This window comes from Babylonia areolata, chromosome 30, assembly GCF_041734735.1.
Source record: "Babylonia areolata isolate BAREFJ2019XMU chromosome 30, ASM4173473v1, whole genome shotgun sequence".
Classification (NCBI taxonomy): domain Eukaryota; kingdom Metazoa; phylum Mollusca; class Gastropoda; order Neogastropoda; family Buccinidae; genus Babylonia; species Babylonia areolata.
The window spans coordinates 10,604,253-10,627,452 of NC_134905.1; the positions used below are offsets into that span (position 1 = coordinate 10,604,253).

The window sequence follows — 23,200 nt, forward strand, 5'->3', positions numbered from 1 at the left end:
TAGCTGAACTCAGCTCATCCAAATGAACTGACAGGCCCGCACAGGAGCAGAGATGGAGGTGCGGCTGAGCAGTGGTCTGGTTAAGGGCCACGCCTACAGCATCACTGCTGTGCAGAACATCCACCTGAAGGGCACCGGTCTCCTCACCTTCCTGCACCGTGACAAGATCCAGATGATCCGTCTGCGCAACCCGTGGGGGGGCACTGAGTGGAAAGGGCCTTGGAGTGATGGGTGAGGAGACTGGTGGAAGGGTCTTCTTCTTCTTCTTCATATTCTTCTTCACCATCATTGTCATCTCCACCTTCATTTTCTCCTCCTCCCCCTTGAAGACTTTGGGGTCACCATGCTGAATAATTGTTCAGTAGATTCCTCCAGGTCTGTTGGTTGCGTGTCAAAGCTTGGGTCTCTGCAACTGATTTCCTCATCCACTTTGCACTGTCGTCAGTCCGTCAGTTTTTTCTGTCTTCCCCTCAGTAGGTACTTGAAATGAATTCATCGATTAGTCATTAGTCGTGCCTTCACATAAAGTAATAATAATGATAATAATAGACGGTACTTATGTGGCGCAAACTCCCCATATAATGGGCTCTAAGTGCCGTACATGAAATAACACATGCACAATAGTGCATAATAACAAAATGCAACACATATATGTGCATCTATACACCAAGACAGTATTATAAATTATAGGTATGACCAATCACACACACACACACACACACACACACACACACACACACACACATTACATGAAATTACCCCTGTGCATATCATCCATAAATGTGAACAGTTAACACCATATTTACCAATGTCATTTACAAAATCTGCAGTTCCATCTGCTTTCATTATAAATGTCTTATATGATTATCAGCATGTGTTTGAAATACTTCAGAGTTTAATTTGGAGCCCAACTGGTTCTTTGTTGTAATTCTGCTGGTTGACTAGTTAGTTTGTTTTATTTCGTTTATATATATATATGTTTTTTTGTTGTTTTTTTTTTTTTTTTTAATGCTAATTGAGGAGAGAGGAACAGGGAAAGTAGTGATGATATAAGGCATGGTGGGGTGGGGGAGATGACGGATATTGGTCTAAAATCACAAATGTGGATAGATATTAAGCAAAAGAACAAACACACACATGCACGCACGCATGTGCATGCCACACACACACACACACACACACACAAAACAAAAATACCCTACACACGCACACACACACGCTCGTGCACACACACACGCCCATGCCCACACACACAAAAAAAGCATGTGTATGACAGTGACATGCATTTCAAAAGATCTGTAATTAAGTGTAATTTCCATGTGTTGTTTTTATTTTATACATCAAACAGACCGAGAGAACAAGCAACTGAATTTTTTTCCCCCATTAATTTAAAGTCAAGTCAAATTTTACAACATGTGTTGATGCCTGGTATGTGCAGGGCCCCTGAGTGGAACAAAGTGAGTGAAAATGAGAAGAAAGAGCTGGGTCTCACTTTTGATGAAAATGGAGAATTTTGGTAAGTTCAACATGTCCATGGTATAACTGATTCTTTTCTCTGTCTTTGAGTTTTTCTGTGGTTAGTTTTGTTGCATGCAAGTGATGGAGGACATTATTTTTTTTTTTTTTTTTTTTTTTTTATTCTTGTTTTTCTGTTGTGTCTTTATATGTAGCTTTCTTCATTGGCAGAAAAAAAGAAAAAATCAGAAAATAAAAAGAACACCTTGGAATATAAAGATCCAATTATACTTATGTGTGTGTGTGTTTGTGTTCTAAAGATGGACATTTGTTGTGTTGTTTAATATTCGACAAGTGCTTACACTTGTCTGGGTATTTTTTATGTGTTGGTGTGTGTTATATGTGACTGTTTCAGTGTGTGTTATATGTGACTGTTTCAGTGTGTGTTATATGTGACTGTTTCAGTGTGTGTTATATGTGACTGTTTCAGTGTGTGTTATATGTGACTGTTTCAGTGTGTGTTATATGTGACTGTTTCAGTGTGTGTTATATGTGACTGTTTCAGTGTGTGTTATATGTGACTGTTTCTACTTTCTCAGTTGTACCCTGTTGCATAACGAGATGTGGATTTTGTTTTTGTTTGTTTGAATAATGAATTTATTTTCCTGTGCTTTGAAATTTAATAAATGAATAAAAGAGCAAGAATATATGATCATGATGATAATAATCATTCTTCTTCTTCTTCTTCTTCTTATCGTCTTCTTCACTGTTATTATCATCATGATGACATTCTGGTTCTTTTAATCATTGTTTCCATTACCAAAAGCATCAACATCTTGCCATCATTGTCACCTTCTTCTTTTAATAATAATAATAATAATAATAATGACAATAATAGTTGATTTCTATTGCACCTTCCATTGAGACAGTAAATTTCAAGGTACGTTATTATATGATTGTGTTATGATGAAATTTTTTTTAAATACCTTGAACCACACAAATAAAAACAACAATTTCTGACCTAATACACTCAGTTACCCCAGCACTGAATGGCCAGGCAATTCCACAAACAATAAAGAGTGAACAAGGTACACCACTTCAAGTCAATGCTGCTTAGGCTATCAATTTAGCTAGCACACAGGAGGTGGCACACAGGTAAATAGAAAGTACATTGGAACAAACCCAGACACTCCCTCAAAAAAGGAAGCTTTGGGCTTATCCTTAAAACAGTCATTTGGCATGTGCACACAGCAGCAAACACAAATTAGCATTTATTCAAAACTGGCATAGGCTTTTAATCCTGAATATGCTATACAGAATATACGGACAATACAGGACATTCAAGCCTCATTGAACATGTCACTCAAAATGAAAGATAATGAGGCAAGGAGAGAACAGGATTAACAAACAATAAAGAGTGGTAGCTCTCTCTATGTACAACAAAACACCCCTTCCCTTTCTTCTTCAGTTATCTTATTTCACTGACATCAGCAGTTTTGTTTTTTCTCTTCATCCTGGCAGGATGTCATTTGAGGATTTTTGCCGTCATTTCACTCATCTGGATATCTGCCACATGATGAACACCTCCTTCTTCACCCTGAAGAAGACCTGGAGGGAACAGGTGCACACCGGGGAATGGCGCCGCCCACAGCGGGCAGGGGGGTGTGGCAATCACAACACCTTCCTTAACAACCCTCAGGTGTGTGGGGGCGAGGCAGTTGGGAGAAGAGGGCGGGGGGAGTGGTTGAAAGGGAGGAGTGAGATGAGACTGTGTCGGCGTTGGTGGGATGGGTGGTGGGGAAGGGAGCTGGCTGTGGATGGTAGGGGAGGTGTGTTGTGTTGGGGCATGGCAGTGCTATGTGGCTGTGGATGGTAGGGGAGGTGTGTTGTGTTGGGGCATGGCAGTGCTATGTGGCTGTGGATGGTAGGGGAGGTGTGTTGTGTTGGGGCATGGCAGTGCTATGTGGATGGTAGGGGAGGTGTGTTGTGTTGGGGCATGGCGGTGCTATGTGGCTGTGGATGGTAGGGGAGGTGTGTTGTGTTGGGGCATGGCAGTGCTATGTGGATGGTAGGGGAGGTGTGTTGTGTTGGGGCATGGCAGTGCTATGTGGATGGTAGGGGAGGTGTGTTGTGTTGGGGCATGGCAGTGCTATGTGGCTGTGGATGGTAGGGGAGGTGTGTTGTGTTGGGGCATGGCAGTGCTATGTGGCTGTGGATGGTAGGGGAGGTGTGTTGTGTTGGGGCATGGCAGTGCTATGTGGATGGTAGGGAGGTGTGTTGTGTTGGGGCATGGCAGTGCTATGTGGATGGTAGGGGAGGTGTGTTGTGTTGGGGCATGGCGGTGCTATGTGGCTGTGGATGGTAGGGGAGGTGTGTTGTGTTGGGGCATGGCAGTGCTATGTGGCTGTGGATGGTAGGGGAGGTGTGTTGTGTTGGGGCATGGCGGTGCTATGTGGCTGTGGATGGTAGGGGAGGTGTGTTGTGTTGGGGCATGGCAGTGCTATGTGGCTGTGGATGGTAGGGGAGGTGTGTTGTGTTGGGGCATGGCAGTGCTATGTGGATGGTAGGGAGGTGTGTTGTGTTGGGGCATGGCAGTGCTATGTGGATGGTAGGGGAGGTGTGTTGTGTTGGGGCATGGCGGTGCTATGTGGCTGTGGATGGTAGGGGAGGTGTGTTGTGTTGGGGCATGGCAGTGCTATGTGGATGGTAGGGGAGGTGTGTTGTGTTGGGGCATGGCAGTTCTATGTGGCTGTGGATGGTAGGGGAGGTGTGTTGTGTTGGGGCATGGCAGTGCTATGTGGATGGTAGGGAGGTGTGTTGTGTTGGGGCATGGCAGTGCTATGTGGATGGTAGGGGAGGTGTGTTGTGTTGGGGCATGGCAGTGCTATGTGGATGGTAGGGGAGGTGTGTTGTGTTGGGGCATGGCAGTGCTATGTGGCTGTGGATGGTAGGGGAGGTGTGTTGTGTTGGGGCATGGCAGTGCTATGTGGCTGTGGATGGTAGGGGAGGTGTGTTGTGTTGGGGCATGGCGGTGCTATGTGGATGGTAGGGAGGTGTGTTGTGTTGGGGCATGGCAGTGCTATGTGGCTGTGGATGGTAGGGGAGGTGTGTTGTGTTGGGGCATGGCAGTGCTATGTGGCTGTGGATGGTAGGGGAGGTGTGTTGTGTTGGGGCATGGCAGTTCTATGTGGATGGTAGGGGAGGTGTGTTGTGTTGGGGCATGGCAGTGCTATGTGGCTGTGGATGGTAGGGGAGGTGTGTTGTGTTGGGGCATGGCGGTGCTATGTGGCTGTGTTTATCTGGGGTTAGTAAGTTTATATCTGTGCATGCATTGCATTGTATGTATGCATGTGTGTAAGCAGATGTATGCATGCATGTGCGACTATGCATGTGTGTATTTTTTGTGTGTTTGTGCATATGATACAATTAAGTCTTTTGAATTGAATTAAGTGTGTGTGTGTGTGTGTGTCTTTTTGTGGTTTATTAATTTTTCTTGATAATTGTTTTCTCTTTTGTAACGTGTAATTTGTGGAGTGCCGTGAGTGTTTGTTATCTGATTTTTTTTTTAGCATTGTTGTTTTTTTCTCATTATGTTTAATTTGTGAAGCGGTGTGAACCTCTCTTTGAAGAACAGCACTATAGAAGAGCACTTCATTTTTGACTAACCTGTGCAAACAAAGTGAGTCTATGTTATAAGCTGGTGTTGGTTGTCTGTGTGTGTGTATCTGTGTGTCTGTGGTAAACTTTAACATTGCCATTTTCTCTGGAAATACTTTGTCTGCCAATACCAAATTTGGCTTAAACATAGTCGGAAAAAATATCTTCACATTCATACCAGTAATAGGTTGTACATCTCCCAAATTTAGCTGTATTTCCGATTCCTTAACGGTTTATTTCATTGATGCTCGTTCTGAATTATGAAGATGCTGTTACCCCATTGCAGCTGCCTGATTGTCTGGTAAAAAGATGCCATGACCTTGTTTTTCTTGTTTGCAATTAAAAGCAAAGAAATACAAATTCTGGACAGAACACAACAGTGACACTAACTGGATTATTGATGTGTTTACTGCATATAAATATTCTAAAGTGGACACTAAATTAACTAGAATGAAGATAATAGAAAATTTGAATTGACCATTTCACTGAGTTAATGTCAGCCTTGTCTACACTGGTGTGTGCAGATATTGACAAAACATATTTGCAAAGCCTGACGCGATGGCAACGTCTCCTTTACCACCAAATAAAAAAAATTTCTTTAATAATCATTGATGTGTTTACTGTATATGAATGTTTTAAAGTGGATACTGAATTAACTATAATGAACATAAAAGAGAAATTGCATGGACGGTGTCGTAATTCCTCAGTGAGTTTGAAGACAAGGTTGTCGAACATGGATCTCTGCAGACATACAAAAACGGACACATATTTCAATGTGTTAGAGACTATATCAGTGTATATGGAAACGTCTCCTTTAACTCAGACTTGAAAGAAATTCTTAAATGCTCGAGATACACCAAAATAACATAATTTAACCAGCATTGTCTCTTTGATCACCATTGTCGATTTATTCTGCTAAAAGAACATGTTCAAATAATAATTTTTGAACGTAATTGTTGAACCCGCATTAGCACAGTGCATTATAAAATCACACATTCTTGACCCAAACATCCATGATTTGAATCTGCTTCAAAGCCTTTTAAAAATTTCTTTTTACATGAAGCTGCATATGTTGTATATAATTATGATAAAAAATAGAGAACACATTTAAACAAACTAATTATTTTTATTGTTGCTGTTCTTATTTCTCTAAGTGTATCACAAGTGAGTCTTGAAGGCCTTGCCTTTCTTCTTCTTATTATTTCCAGCTGTATTTTGTTCGTTTTCTTTCTGGGTGTCATTCTGTACAGGTGGGAATAGACTTTTTATTGCATGAAAATTATCTTCACTAGTTATCTAGATTCAAAATGAAAGAAATCTCCGTTCAAACAGTAATAACAAATAGCATGAGGCAGACCATCAGGCATCGAACTTAACCTTCTTGAATTACACTGTTGAAAACCTGTACAATAAATTAAGTGATGTTTCTTTTATGAATTATGTTTGCTCTTTTGACTTTTATGTTTAACAGAAACATTTCTTGATAGTTCTTTTGATTATAATTTCGTTTTCCACTATTTCGTTAAATTTAGTGCTCCCGCAAAAAAAACTTTCAGATCGTGGCAGAAATTCTGGTGGAGTTCTTTTTCTTGTGAAAAAATGTTTTGCACATTTTGTGGAACAAATTAGACTAGAGTGTGACAATGTTATTGCTGTGAAGATTAAGAAGAGTCTATTGAATACTGATAAAGATGTGATTGTGTTTGCCTGTTACATTGTACCTGAAGGAGGACCGGCGTATAACAACACAGAGTTAAGAAATGGCATTCATATACTTGAAGAAAATGTTTTACATTGTACAGATAATGATGATGTGTATGTTATGGTGTGTGGAGATCTGAATGCGAGAACGGGTTCTGAACAAGGGAGAGTGGAGGACATGAGGATGTATGTGATTGATGATGACAGTGAGGATGAGGAAAGGGAGGATGTGAGACGTTCTTCAAAGGATCATGTTATCAGTAATTTTGGTAAATCACTGTTAGAATTTTGCTTCTTGTTCAATTTACTTATTGTCAGTGGCTCTTGTGAGAATGATGTTGATGGTGAATTTACTTTGTTTCCTCGCAGGGAAGCAGTGTTATTGATTATTTCATTATTCAAGATGAACTGTTAAATAGATGTAATTTACACGTTGGTGAGTGTCTATATTCCTGGCACCTTCCAGTTGAATTGTCTCTTAGAAACTGTTTGTCAGAAAATGTACGTCAGTTTCCAGAATATGTATGTGGGGAAGAAAAACTTGTATGGTCTGATGAATGCAGTGAAACTTTCAAAGAGGAGTTAGAGTCTGAAGAGTTTAAACAGTGTCTAGGCCGAGCCCATGAAAGTCTCATTTTTGATGTTAATAGTTCGGTAGAAACATTTATAAAGGCTATGTATGGAGCTGCGGCTTGTATGGTGAGAGTGGTTGGAAGAAAGAAAATCAGATTCAATGAATGGTTTGATGAGGAATGTAAACAAAAGAAGAATGTAGTCAGACGGCTTTTAAAGAGTTTTCAGAGAGCCAAATCACAGGAACACAAAGTTGCACAGAAAGAAGCTTATGTTAAAGAAAGAAAAGAGTATGTTAAAATGAAAAGAGACAAAAAGAGACAATGTGATGAAAACAAGATCAGTAAACTTAAGGAATCGGTCAATAATCCAAAGCTGTTTTGGACAACAATAAGAGCTGTCAACAAGAAAGCAACAGTTTATAATGAAATCAGTCAGGAACAATGGTACAATCATTTTTTCAAGGTATTTAACGATTTTGAAACTATTCACAAAGATGATGAAACTGAAGTGTCAGAGGCTGAAGGCAATGAGGAGCCCTTATTTGATAATCCAATTACCAAAGAGGAAGTTATTGATGGTATAAAACATTTGAAAAGTGGAAAAAGCGCTGGTCCAGACAAGATACTAGGTGAAATGTTTAAAAACGCAAATTTAGCAATAATAGACTTTCTGGTAACATTGTTCAATGTTATTTTTGACACTGGTGTATTTCCTCAGGAATGGTCTAAGTCCATAATAGTGCCAATTCACAAAAAGGGAGACTTGAACAATCCAGACAATTATAGGGGAGTAGCGCTAACTAGTGTTCTAAGCAAAGTTTATACGCATATATTGAACAAAAGGCTTACTAAATGGGCAGAAAACAAAGAAAAGATAATAGAAGAACAGGCAGGTTTTAGGAAAGGATATAGCACAGTAGATCATATTTTCACATTGTACGCAATTGTTCAGAAATATCTCCTTCGGAATGCAAAACTCTAGCTTTTGTCGACTTTAGAAAGGCATTTGATTCTGTCAACAGAAATATCTTGTGGGATGTATTAAGGAAAAATGATATCAATGGGAAAATATACAAAGCTCTCCGAGGAGTTTATGATTCAGTACTTTCATGTGTTCGTGATAAAGGTGTATACTCTGATGTTTTTAACTGCCCTCGTGGCGTTAAACAAGGATGTTTACCGAGTCCTCAGTTATTTTCGTTAGCTGTAGAAATTAGTAAAAGAGGCAGACATGGTATTCAAATGATTCAGGATGCTGTTGAAGTTTTCTTAATGTTCTTTGCAGATGATGTCATTCTTATGTCTGATACTGTTGTTGGTCTGCAAAACCAGCTGACCATTCTGAAGGAGGAAGCCGACCATTTACAGTTAACTGTCAACTTAGACAAAACAAATGTAATGGTCTTTAGAATGGGTGGGCATCTCTCTAGATATGAAAAATGGTGGTATGGAAATTTTGAAGTAAAGGTGACAAACTGTTATAAATATCTTGGGATGACATTCACTACAAAGTTAAGTCTAAATGCAGGGTGGGAAGAAATGTGTAGAAAAGGGAAAAAAGGTGTCATTGAAATCCTTAGATCACTAAAAAAGCTAAATTCAAATGAACCATCAGTCTTTTGGAAGTTATTCGATTCCCAGGTAGAACCCATTTGAACATATGCAGCAGAGATATGGGGGATGTACAATAATAGCCAAATGGAAAAAGTCCATACATTTGCCATTAAGCATTTATTAAATGTTCCTTTACACTCCTCTAACAGAATGGTCTATGGTGAAACTGGGAGATACCCTTTGTATATCCGTACATATTTAAAAAGTATTAAATATTGGTTAAAACTGCTAAAATTACCTATGACAAGGTTATGTAGACAAGCTTATGAAATGTTATTGCAGCAGCACGAAAATGGGAAGTATAACTGGGTATCTAATATAAAGAAACTACTTACTGTAAACGGTTTGGTATTGTTTGGTTAAGTCAGGAAGTAGGGGATTATAACGCATTTATTTCAGAATTCAAGGATCGCCTGATATGTATATTCCAACAAAATTGGCACGGTCATATGGAAGAGAATGAAAAGTATACTTGGTTTCTTTCTTTTAATAGTAATTTACAGCCTGAAAAATATTTGTATATCATAACACATAAATGGCACAGAGATATGCTGGCCAGATTTCGTACAAGGACACTTGGATTGAATGCAAACAGAAAATGGTTCATATCAGACACAGCAGAAACCAATAAGTGCCCAGCATGCAAAACAAATTCTGCCGAAGACGAATATCACTTTATGTTTGCATGTGAAGCGTACGAACCCATTAGACAGAAATGTAACCTGTTTAAGGCGCCTGTTATCAGAAGGCAAAACGTAGTTGATGTGTTAATAGCTGATAATGACGAAGTAATTAGATCCTTGGCAAAATACATTGCTGAAGCGAGTAAAGCAAGAAAACTTTTGATTTCAGTTTGAAAACATTCTGCTTATCGTTCACACAGATTATCTATTTATTCTTAATGTGCTTGGTGGTTTACTTACTTACTTATTGAACAGTAACCATTACACTACCTTTGATAAGGTGTCGGCCTATTTTGTATATACATAGATGGAGATTCACATGCACGCTGAGAGACTGTTGTCTGCATGTGTGGAGTAGTCTCTGAGACTTTGTTTATGTTTAATGTCCGTTTTTCTTGGACATGAAATTGTGAACCCCATGGCTTGTGTGCTAATGACATTAAACAGTTTCAGTTTCAGTAGATTCAAAATGATTTGGAAAAAAATGCCCATGTTTAGGATTCACATTTATTTTCCCCCACAAAACTTTTTTTGTTTTTTTTGTCAATCCCATATTATTTTGTTCTAGATTTTTTTTTTAATTTATTACCCCTAAATCCTCAAAATTTCCATGGCAAGAGGAGAGCACATTGTCACAAAATTCGCTGGCACTGAACGGGTTAAAAGATAACTGATGAAAAATTTGATGTGAGGATTTAGATGTATTTTCATACTTGGATGCATGTGCATGTAGTGGTAGTGTTACTGCTGATGATGTTGGTGGTTCCAGTGATGACCTGTGACAATGAAGTCTGTTTGGTGACCTTGACCTTGCAGTTTCTAATGGAGGTGTTTGAGGATGAGGAAGAGATACTGGTGTCACTGGAACAGGAAGATCGCCGCTCCTCCAACTTTCGCACCCGTGGGGAGAACTACTGCATTGGGTTCACCATCACTAAGGTACACACTGGTCTGTGTCACTATGGAACAGATAATGAGTGTGTGAGAGAGAGTGTGAGAGAGAGAGTGTGTGTGTATGTGAAACAGAGATAGAGACAGGGAGAGAGAAAAAAAAAACCTGACACATTATAGAGATAGAGAAACTTGAAGATAGACACAGAAAGATGGATATTAACCTTCGCCATACACACTGGGTAAAAATGTACCTAGATATTCATTTAAAAATACATAACTCAAAAACTAATTGAGTTGCATCAACAAAATTGTATAACTTCATCAAATATTTTGTAAAGTGAAAGTAGTTTTAATCAAGTAACAAGAAGTAAAGCCTTCAAGACTCACTTGTGCTTCACACTTTATCCAGTAAAGGAATCATGAGGAGAAAAAAGATAGAATTAAAAAAAATGTTAAAAAGTGGTCTGTATTAAATATGATACATAAAAATAAGTTTGGGAGAAAAAAAAAGAAAGGAATGCGAGCGGGATGGAACCATGCATGTTCAGTTATGAAGCAAGCAGACTAATCCCCACTGCTGTGGCGCATCAGACGTCATTTGACTAAATTTGATATTTAAAGCAATGTTGTTGTTTTCTTCTTTGTGCAATGAATAGATGTGATTGTATTGGACATAATAACACAGTTTGAATCATGTTTCTTGTGGGTTGTTTTTTTAATATATCTTGATTATTCTTTTATTTCTGCTGTAAAGGAGATGCTCCCATCACTTCAAGTGCATCGCAACACATGGCAGATCTCTAGATCTGCACGGACCAGTCTACAACAGGCTGAAAGAGTTTATACAGTAAACACTACTAATGTAGCATCCCAAGGATACAAAAATATCAATTATTCACAAACCACTGTCAGTTTTCTTTTTTTTAACAATATATTTGTTGATATTGTTGCTGAAAATAGACTGACCACTCCCACCTGAACAATTGACCTGTTGTAACAATGGAAACCGATGGGTTTTTAAGAGAATGTCAAAAAGAAACCGAATTGTTCTTACACATCTTTTTTTTTTTTTTTTTTTTTTTTAAAGGTATATAAAGAATGTACTGTAAAGTTCGGTCTGTAAGCCGAGACTTTTTCTCCCTGCTTCAACCTCTGCAGCTTATACAATGATGCGGCTTATTTGCGGATTTTCCCAATCCCGGGAGTGTCACATTCTCGTCTATTCTTAGCTGCCCTTCAACTCACCAAAATCATGATCTCTGTTCATTAATTTTTGGATGAGCTTCAGATTTGTGTGCTAATTGTTCACGTTTTAAAAATCAGATCTGCACACATTAAAGCCTTCAGTTGAGCATTCAGTTCTACTCTGCTCAAGCGCACACCCTCATCATGCCGAAAACGCGGCGTAATGCCTACGATGCAGCCTTCAAATTGAAGGCGATCGACCTAGCTGTCGAAAAAGGCAATAAAGCCGCTGCACATGAGCTTGGAGTGAATGAATCGATGATACGACGTTGGAGGAAGCAGCGTGGAGAACTTTTGTGTTGTAAGAAAACGACAAAGGCCTTCAGAGGCAAGAAGTGTAGATGGCCTGAATTAGAAAACCACCTCGAAGACTGGATCAACACACAGAGTGCGAATGGCCGAGGCGTTTCCACAGTTCAGATCAGACTGAGGCAAGAACAATCACTGCAGAAAAGAACATTGCGGGTTTCCAAGGTGGGCCATCTTGGTGCCTCAGATTCTTAACTCTTTCGTTCCTATTTTTCTATGAACCATTACTCCCCCTTGTTCTGAGATCCCTACCATTCGTATATTCCCTTCATTCCTGGATTTAGAGAAGAGAAAGAAAGTATGAAGCAGGGTACTTATTTTGGAGGCTTACGGTAACGCGGCTCATTACAGTACACTAAGATTGTCATATACTGTTGTGTTCAGAATTGATGTGAGAAGTTGTCTGAGACCCTGTTGACACTGTAGGGTGACATCTCTGGTGACACTCAGGTGTAAAACAGGTGACTTTGGGGTCAAACACAATGTATACAACTACGTACTACATGCAGGACAGTGTTTTGCTTGCAGAGTATGCACATCATACAGGTACTCACCGAGTAGTGCTTCGCATGTATCTCAGTGCCACACTGCTAGTCATATCCACGAAAAACTGTCACAACTGTCACTGCTATTGTCCTTATCACATGAATGATTTGAACTTTGTCTCAAAGAGAATATATGTCTTTCACTACACTAGCAGGCACTGAGCCAGAATCAGATCATTATCTACACAATTCTTGAACAAAAACTATTCAGAAACGATACTGTCTCTAAATATGAATGTCCATGTCACAATCATCACGTAATGTGCCACACAAAGGTGACACGTGTGTGATATACCTTGAAGCAGTCATGCCAGTTACTGCACAAGTATACACAACAATTTTAACACTTCTTACTTTTTAACTTTTCATCACCCGCTATCTGTGCTTCTGTAGCAACAGCTAATTGCACTCTCTCCTTGTCATTCATTTGAAACAGATCAAAATCATTATCTGTTAGAGCGTTGTGAAACTCATCATCAGAAAACTGGTCACAATCCGAACTTTCTACACATTCCGTTTTTCTGTGTCCGTGTGTCTACACAGCACATCAGCAAGAATGTAGCGGCGCCCACTTTCCCACGGCCTAGGGAGGGGGAAGGGGGTGTCTGGCATCCATTCCACTCATAAATACTGCCCCGCTAGTGACCCGGTCAAGGATAGATGACGCGCACTGATGACGCGATCGCGGAAGTTCAAAGCGCTTACTGCGAGAACCGATTTTCCGGGCTGCAGGAAGGAAAGGGAGAATTCTCTGCTGCACGGTTTTCCAGCCTCCAGGAATGAAGGGTAAAAATCCTGTAAACCGGAAAACCGTGCTGCAGGGATGAAAGAGTTAAAGCAAAGAGGTCTTTCAGTCAGGACAAGAACAACTCTCTGTCAACAGCTTCCTGCTGACTTTGAAGAAAAACTAACAAACTTCCGTAATTTCACACAGGAGAAAATAGCCGAGAATTTCATTGGTCCGCAAGACGTCATTAATATGGATGAAGTACTTTTGACCTTTGACCTTCCTCTTCACAAGACTGTAAATAAAAAAGGAGAATCATCCATCACTGTGAACAACTGGTCATGAAAAAACACACTTTACTTGTGTTCTGAGCTGCACAGCATCGGGAGAAAAGCTACCACCAATGGTCATTTTTAAATGCATCACAATGCCAAAGGAAAAATTCCCAAAAGGAATCATACTAAAAGTCAACAAGAAAGGTTGGATGGATGAAACCTTAATGAAGGCATGGCTGGTAGAGTGCTATGGCAAGTGACTAGGGGGTTTCTTTCACCGGAATAAGGCCATGCTTGTTTTGGATAGCATGAGAGCCCACATAACTGACTCTGTGAAAGAAGCTGTCAGAACAACCAACTCAATTCTAGCAGTGATCCCAGGAGGCACAACCAAGTATTTGCAACCACTCGACATCAGTATCAACCGTCCATTCAAAGTGGCACTGCGTGTCGAGTGGGAAACCTGGATGACAAGTGGTGAAAAGTCCTTCACCAAAACTGGCCGTTTACAACGAGCTAGCTTTGCTGAAGTCTGTCACTGGATGCTGACAGCATGGGGAAAAATAAAGGAGTCCACCATTATCAGTGGTTTTCGTAAGACTGTGTGCTGCAGAGGACGAGAGTGCAAGCGACGAACCAGCAGCGACCTCCACCTTGCGTTCAGGTTCATCAAGTGAAAGCAAAGCTGAGGTCAGTGACAAGATGGCGGAGGAAGCAGGGCTGACCCTCTTTAACTCGGACACTGAAGACGAAGATTTCAGTGGATTCAGTGAGCAGGACAACGTGGAATAAAAGTGACTATCCTTAAATTATGGATCTTATTTTCGTTGTGGTTTTTTGTGTTTTTTTTTGTGGCACTTGCAGTATTTTCACTTGCTTTTCTTTGTGTTGTTTCTGCTTGTGTTTATTAATTCATAATCTACAGTATTGATAGCTTTTCCGTAGTATCGGTATGTGTATGAAGTTCAAAGTATTTTCGCTTGGTATGTGTTCCGGTACCGGTAATAGGTGCAGCTTATAAGCCAGTGTGGCTTATGTGTGTATGAAGTTCAGTTGTTGTTGTTTTTTAATTTAGTGGGTACGGCTTATATACCAGTGCGCTCAATAGACCGAACTTTACGGTACAAAAAACATCCTGAGGAAGAAACTATGAAAGAAATGTACAGGACAAACAAACTCATAGATATTTTTAAAAGTCATCACCCTGCCATTCTAGCTTTTCCCTGCCCCTAACACTATTGGTAATAACAAGCTGAATATATTTGTTTCAGAAGTCATCAGTTGCTGGTAGAAGAAAAAATACAGACAAAAAAAACCAGCAAAAACAGACCCCACCCCTGCCCTATCATCCTTGCATTTTGAGTCCCACACATATGTATGCATGACCTTACCTTCATGAAAAGTCAGACGGCAGCTCCTGCCATCCACAAAGCACAGGTGGTTTCCACAGGTAACACACATCACATTGTTTTTATTTTTTCTTTAACTCTGCATACCATCTTTTTTACAATTCTTTCTCTCTTTTTTTTTTAATTCTTTTCTTTAAAAATTTTTTCTTTTCTTTTTTAACAGGAAAATGGAATGTTTAGTGAATACAATTTTGTCAGATGCTTCTAAAACTTTTTCATATTCACCCATACTTGCAAGCTGTCTTATCACTTCTTCAGAAAAGTCAAACTGACATATCTATCATGTCTGCGTGATTTTTTTTCTTCTTCTTCTGAACACCTGAAATGAAATAAAAGCATTTACTTGTAAAATATCATTGAAATAAAAAGAGAGAGAGTTTTCCACCACTCGTTTGCTTTGTGTAATGCATTATATTTGTTGATTTACTGATCACTTTTGTCCACCCACCCATATTTTCATTGTCTTTCACTAATTGTGGCTGTCTAACATTGATTTTTCCAGACTTCCCAAAAACTTTTGATTTATATGAACAAAATCGGATCTATTCACTGTATGAGTTGCTGACCGAAATGAAACAGTTTTGTTGTCTCCCGATTGCAAAGAAAGCATGACCACTGGCTGCACATATTGGTTGATGTCAGCCCGTGTTTTGACATCCTCCAGGTAGACTCCAGGTTCAAAAGGGGGGAGAGGGTTATGTCATCCTGGATCCTCTGTGTTGTAACCTGCATTCCTCAAACAAAAAACAAAAATCACATTTTTTTCAGCTGACAGAAATGTGCACAAAAAAATTGCACACTCACAAAATCCCACTCACACACACACACACACACACACACACACACACACGTTAGCCATTGGCATTACATGTTACAGGCACACACACACACACACACACACACACACACACACACACACACACACACACACTCATACACAACCTTGTAGGAAAGGGGAAAAAAAAGCACACACACACACACACACACACACACACACACACATTCATTCTTGACACTTTCCTACACAACCTTGTATGCAATGGAAACACACACACACACACACACACACACACACACACACACACACACACACACACATGCATGCATGCAAGCACATGCACACACACTGTCATGTGAAAAAATGCATAAATCATGGACACATAAGATTATAACTAGCGCAGCATCAATATAGTTCATGCAAGTGCTCGGCTTGTCTTGAGTTCTAATAGCGAAGCACTTGCTCGTCTGCAAGCAGGAACTGCTAGATCCAGCATGTGATGTGTCAAAGCAGAATTATATATTTATTAATGTAAAATGATCAATAAGACAAAAAAATAAGCCAACAAATAATTTGCAGTGACCAGTTTTCGTCATTAGTGTATCACAACGGTGATATTTTTAGTTAACTGAGATCGAAGGATGAGAACGAAACACTCATGCATGGTGTTGTCTGCTGTGGTCTGGAATTGACAAAGGGAGATTGGGTATCACTGTCAGACATGACATTCTGTAGCTCTCATTTCTCTTCACTGGAGCTGCCATCAGCTTAGTTTTCCGAGAAAAGGTCATTTGAAGTCATATTGCAGGTAAAATTGCCAAGCACTTGCTGGGTCAAATGTCAAAATTCAAGATGGCATCAGAAGCGAAAGCATGTGGCAACCTTCTCCTATCACGTCGATTCATGACAATTATCTTTTTTTAAATAATACTTTTTGTCATGATATATGTGACTGTTTAGGTTTATTTTAGTGAATGATTGCTTTTATTAACAAAATAGTGTTTCTGTGTATGGTAATTTCCAAAAATTCTCCTTTGATCACCGAAAATCAAGGGAAAAACTGCATGGAGTTGATATGTGTAGAATACCAGAAGGTTTTTCAAATTTTTTTTTTTTGTCATCTATGACTCGTGTACGTAAGGTATGGTGAACCATTTAGTGTTGGGTTTTTTTTTGTTTGTTCTTTTTTCTTTCAGAACTCAAAACGTTTTTATTCAAGGATTAAGATTTTAGGCATAGCCTGTTCTTCAAATCTGTCCTTGCTAATCTACATCTATTACAAGTAGCACACACATAAATGAAGGGAAAAGGCATTCATGCTGAAGGACATACATACATAATGAAGAAAACATGCTACAGTGACTACCACCATCACTAATATTACTTGGACATTTGTCACATGTGGAGTGATGGCCTAGAGATAACGCGTCCGCCTAGGAAGCAAGAGAATCTGAGTGCACTGGTTCGAATCACGGCTCAGCCGCCGATATTTTCTCCCCCTCCACTACACCTGCTAGTCATTCGGATGAGATGATAAACCGAGGTCCCGTGTGCAGCATGCACTTAGTGCACGTAAAAGAACCTAGGCAACAAAAGGGTTGTTCCTGGCAAAATCTGTAGAAAAATCTATTTTGATAGGAAAAACAGATAAAACCTGCACGCAGGAAAAAATACAAAAAATGGGTGGTGCTGTAGTATAGCGACACACTCTCCCTGGGGAGAGCAGACCGAATTTCACACAGAGTTATCTGTTGTGATAAAAAAAGAAAGAAATACAGAAATACGAAATTATGATAGAACAAAATGAATAGATTTATGCATGCATGAAAAATAGAACGAAAAAAGAAAAGAAAGAAAGAAAATAAAAAAAGACAAAGGAAGCAAAACAAAACAAGATAAAATGAGAAAGCAAAAAAAAAAAGAACAACAACAACAACAATAACTGATACAATAAATGAGACATAACTGACCTCTTTGTTACTGCCTACAGTAATTCAAAGATCAGAGTTATTTACTGTTGGAAGGGGCGCAGATATTTATGCAGACTTAATTTGAAAATAGGCAGAGAACTGCCCATTTTATGTGCAAAGGAAGGGAGTTCACAGGGATGCACCCGAAAATGCAAAACTAGTTTTGAACATATCAATTCAGGTACGTGGTAAAATGTATTTGTTGGAGCCGTATTGGCATGAGGCTCATGTAAGCAGGTGTTTTTGATATTGTGGTGCCAAGTTATTGTGTGTTTTGTACATAAGTAATGCTTCGTTGAATTCTAGCTGTTTTTGAAGTGGAAGGATATTGAATCTGACTTGTTTTTCTGAAGTTGACAGTGAGTGATCTGGTAGAATTAATCTGGCTGCTCTCTTGTGGAGAGAATTTAGTTTCTTAAGATGAACATCTGCAGCACAGCTCCAGATAACAGATGCATAGTTGACGTGAGAAAGACAGTGAGCGTGGAAGAACATTTTGCGAGCTTCACTGTCTGTGTAAGGTTTGAGCTGATTGAGTAAAAACAGACTGCGTGCCAACCTTTTACAGACAATCAGTGTGAGCTTGCCATTTCAGTCATTCATCAATTATGACTCCCATTTAGTGTTTAGTTTTCACATATTTTCCAGGTTGATTTCAGCTTCTTTTTCTAACAATCTACAACATATGTGGAGTGATGGCCTAGAGGTAACGCGTCCGCCTAGGAAGCGAGAGAATCTGAGCGCGCTGGTTCGAATCACGGCACAGCCCCCGAAATTTTCTCCCCCTCCACCAGACCTTGAGTGGTGGTCTGGACGCTAGTCATTCGGATGAGACAATAAACCAAGGTCCCATGTGCAGCATGCACTTAGCACACGTAAAAGAACCCACGGCAACAAAAGGGTTGTTACTGGCAAAATTCTGTAGAAAAATCCACTTCGATAGGAAAAACAAATAAAACTGCACACAGGAAAAAATACAAAAAAAAAAAAAAAATGGGTGGCGCTGTAGTATGGCGACGCGCTCTCCCTGGGGAGAGCAGTCTGAATTTCACACAGAGAAATCTGTTGTGATAAAAAGAAATACAAAATATATTCAGAAGGCAAGCGAAATTTGTTTTTCTTACTTTTATGGTTCACTTTTTAACTGTTTCTTTTCCTTTCAGAAAAGTATGGATTATGTATACTTTCTTGCAGTTGTCTGATGCTGGCATTTTTCGTTGATTATTTCCCTCTGCAAACAAAACCACCTGGCAAAGAGGAAGCACGACCAAAATAATGCCCAGCACTGAAGAGGGTTAGGTACAAGCACACCAACTCATATGTTGACCTTTCAGATCACAAAAATCTCCATCTCCAACCCAGAACCCTTAGACTGAAAGTCCAATGCTCTGGCCACTCAGCTGTCATCCCCTTCCCCAATATTGTACTACAACAATTATCTGATCTCCTCAACAGACAGACTTGAACCGCAAGTACCGCATGCACGACCGCATGGACCGTGTGCATGCAGGGCCCTTTGTGCAAGCTCGCAGTATCCTGTCCCGCATTGGGGTCAAGAAAGGGAGACACCTGCTGGTGCCTTCAACCTTTGACCCTGGCCAGGAGGGTCGGTACCTCCTTAGACTTTACACAGCTGCCACCATTGCTACCAAGTGAGTGACTCACTTTTCTTTCTGTGTTCATGGGATGCAACACCCATGTTTCATGCTGGCTGTGTGGGAACTGTGAACATGTGTAACCTGTTTTTACCCCTCCATTCAGGTAGCCATACACTGTTCTCAGGGAGTAGTCACTTTGTCACAACTGATAATGTATATGTATTTTGATAGAATTGTCTTTGAAGGTGATCACCACTAAAACACTTGGATGCACTATGTGCACACACACACACCACCCACCCACACAGATGCAGTTCTGCACAAATGCATATATGCTTGTATTTTTTATACATTTTATTGAATGTGTCACAGCCATTCACATCACACACACACACACACACACACACACACACACACACACACACACACAGAGGCACAGGCCCACACACACACATGTACATGCACCTGCATGCAAACACAAGAATAAAAATAATGATGATAACGATAATCATTATTATAATGATAATAATAGAAAAAATCATGTTCATCATTGTAATAATAATGATGATGATAATGATGTGTCCAGAGAGCTGGTGAAGGATGAACCCAGTGTGCCCAGGACATGTCTGGGGGAACCTAAGGTGGCCGCTACTGCTGTCACCATCTCCAGTGTGGAGGGATTCACTCTGGCTGACGGCACCCGTGGTAGATACTGTCCCTGTCTGTCTGGGTCTATTGCTTTTACTGTCTCTCACCTTGACTGTCTCTGTCAGTCTCTCACCTTGACTGTCTCTGTCAGTCTCTCACCTTGACTGTCTCTGATCACCTTGACTGTCTCTGTCAGTCTCTCACCTTGACTGTCTCTGTCAGTCTCTCACCTTGACTGTCTCTGTTGGTCTCTCACCTTTACTGTCTCTCACCTTGACTGTCTCTATCAGTCTCTCACCTTGACTGTCTCTATCAGTCTCTCACCTTGACTGTCTCTGTCAGTCTCTCACCTTGACTGTCTCTCACCTTGACTGTCTCTCACCTTGACTGTCTCTATCAGTCTCTCACCTTGACTGTCTCTATCAGTCTCTCACCTTGACTGTCTCTGTCAGTCTCTCACCTTTACTGTCTCTATCAGTCTCTCACCTTGACTGTCTCTATCAGTCTCTCACCTTGACTGTCTCTGTCAGTCTCTCACCTTGACTGTCTCTATCAGTCTCTCACCTTGACTGTCTCTGTCAGTCTCTCACCTTGACTGTCTATCACCTTGACTGTCTCTATCAGTCTCTCACCTTTACTGTCTCTATCAGTCTCTCACCTTGACTGTCTCCATCAGTCTCTCACCTTGACTGTCTCTCTTGGTCTCTCACCTTGACTGTCTCCATCAGTCTCTCACCTTGACTGTCTCCATCAGTCTCTCACCTTGACTGTCTCTATCAGTCTCTCACCTTGACTGTCTCTGTTGGTCTCTCACCTTGACTGTCTCTGTCAGTCTCTCACCTTGACTGTCTCTGTCAGTCTATCACCTTGACTGTCTCTGTCAGTCTCTCACCTTGACTGTCTCTCACCTTGACTGTCTCTGTCAGTCTCTCACCTTGACTGTCTCTGTCAGTCTCTCACCTTGACTGTCTCCATCAGTCTCTCACCTTGACTGTCTCTATCAGTCTCTCACCTTGACTGTCTCTGTCAGTCTCTCACCTTGACTGTCTCCATCAGTCTCTCACCTTGACTGTCTCTATCAGTCTCTCACCTTGACTGTCTCCATCAGTCTCTCACCTTGACTGTCTCTATCAGTCTCTCACCTTGACTGTCTCTGTCAGTCTCTCACCTTGACTGTCTCTATCAGTCTCTCACCTTGACTGTCTCTATCAGTCTCTCACCTTGACTGTCTCTGTCAGTCTCTCACCTTGACTGTCTCTGTCAGTCTCTCACCTTGACTGTCTCTATCAGTCTCTCACCTTGACTGTCTCTAGTCTCTTTCCAGATGTATATCTCTTAGTCTCTCTCTTTCTGATGTGTTCTATCTCTCTATCACTCTGCCCCTCTTGGAAGAATAGGTCATGCTGAAAATCTCAATCACTGGAAAATAAAGTTTTGGTTTATGAGTTTTCTGTTCCTCGATGTCTCTGTCTCTCTCAGGGTCACCATATGTCCAAGGGTTGAAGAGTGCCACTCTCACACACTGTCTCTCTTTCTCATATAATCTTTGTCTCATTCTCTGAGACTTCCTTCATTCCTAGTCTTTCTCTCTCTCATTTTCATAGGTCTCTCTCACTCTTAAGTTTTTCTCTGAGTCACAACACTCTTTCAGAGTTTGTCTCTTTCTGAATCTTACTCTGTGTCTGTGATAGAGGAGGTGTTCATTTGTTCATGAATGTACCAATATTTTCTCGCCTTCCATTAGGCCTTGAATTATTATCATTATTGTTATTATTATGAGTATTGATGACTAATCTTCAAAACAAGCCCTAGGCGTTTACAATTAGAACACACACGAAGATATAAAAAAAGGAAAAATTGAACATAAGATATCAGACATTATCATAAATTATTAATTCTTCCCACACACATATCCACATCACACACAAGCAAAAGCGCACACACGCACGCACAAGGTCTGGATTCCAGTCTTTCAGATGAGACGATAAACTAAGGTCCTGTTTGTAGCATGCACCAAGTGCATCTTAAAGATTCCACAGCAACAAAGGGGTAGACCCTGGCAAAATTCTGTAGGAAAATGCACGTATATAGAAATACAAATATTATTATTGTGAACATTTATGCCTTATCTTGAAAATAAGCCTTAGGCGTTGTCAAATAGAACACATACGTAAAAATATACTATATCTAAAAGGAAAATTGAACACAAGATACCAAACATTATTAAAAATTATTCATCCACACATACATACACACCCACAACACACACAAGCACACATGCACACACACACAATCAAAAATACAACCAACAAATTCTGAAACTATCAAAACTCACTCACTCACTAATAGTCATTTTAGTTCATGCTGGAAAGGGATGAGCTGTTGAGAATTATTCAGGAGGGGAAAAGGCGGGTCTTCAGACTGGTTTTGTAAGATTGCAGTGAAGATGAGTGACAGAGAGGCTGAGGAAGTTGATTCCAAAGAATGGGGGCTTGGTATGAAAAACTGCGTTGGCTTACATTTTGGTTCCAGCAGGGGGGATCCAAAGCATGCGAGTGTCAGGAAAGAGTAGAGTTGGCGTGAGGGTATGTAAGGATGAATAAGATGAGAAAAATACTATGGACCAGTAGCAGGCAGTAAACATTTGGGAAAGGAGGTGGGGGAAGGGGCGGGGAGGATTGGGGGATGGGGGGAGGTGGCACAGGACTGCGTTCTTCCTGGCCCAGGGAGAGTGACCTGAAGTTCACAAAACGAAATCTGTTGAGACAAAATGTAATACAATCAATGCACTACAGTGCAGTGCAGTGCAGTTCAGTGCAATAAATACAATATTTCACTCCCCAGAGGCAGAGGTGTACTGCATACTGATGTGTGAAGACCAGCAGTACAGGACAACCATCAGCACTAAGTCGTCCCAGCCAGAGTTCAAGGAGCGAGTCACCTTCTACCGTAAGAAACCACTGGAGGATGTCAAGATTGAGGTATAAGGATCATCACAGTGTTGTTATGTTGTTGTTATCTGTTAACTTGGGTCTTAATTTTAGACTTCAACAGTTTCATCATGACAGTGTAGCTTGATTTATTTATCGTCCATTAACTTATTGTTTTAGACTTCAA

At 40.3% G+C, this 23,200-nt stretch overlaps 1 protein-coding gene across 1 annotated transcript in view; it reads left to right on the forward strand.

The window, feature by feature from the left end:
• Positions 1 to 23,200, forward strand: part of LOC143275198 (calpain-5-like) — a 100,959-nt gene that overhangs the window by 74,178 nt on the left and 3,581 nt on the right. The window contains exons 6-12 of the mRNA XM_076579168.1: positions 35 to 231; positions 1,439 to 1,516; positions 2,977 to 3,154; positions 10,502 to 10,624; positions 19,293 to 19,489; positions 20,022 to 20,140; positions 22,928 to 23,064. Coding sequence (XP_076435283.1) covers positions 35 to 231; positions 1,439 to 1,516; positions 2,977 to 3,154; positions 10,502 to 10,624; positions 19,293 to 19,489; positions 20,022 to 20,140; positions 22,928 to 23,064 — 1,029 coding nt within the window. The remainder of the gene's footprint in view (positions 1 to 34; positions 232 to 1,438; positions 1,517 to 2,976; positions 3,155 to 10,501; positions 10,625 to 19,292; positions 19,490 to 20,021; positions 20,141 to 22,927; positions 23,065 to 23,200) is intronic.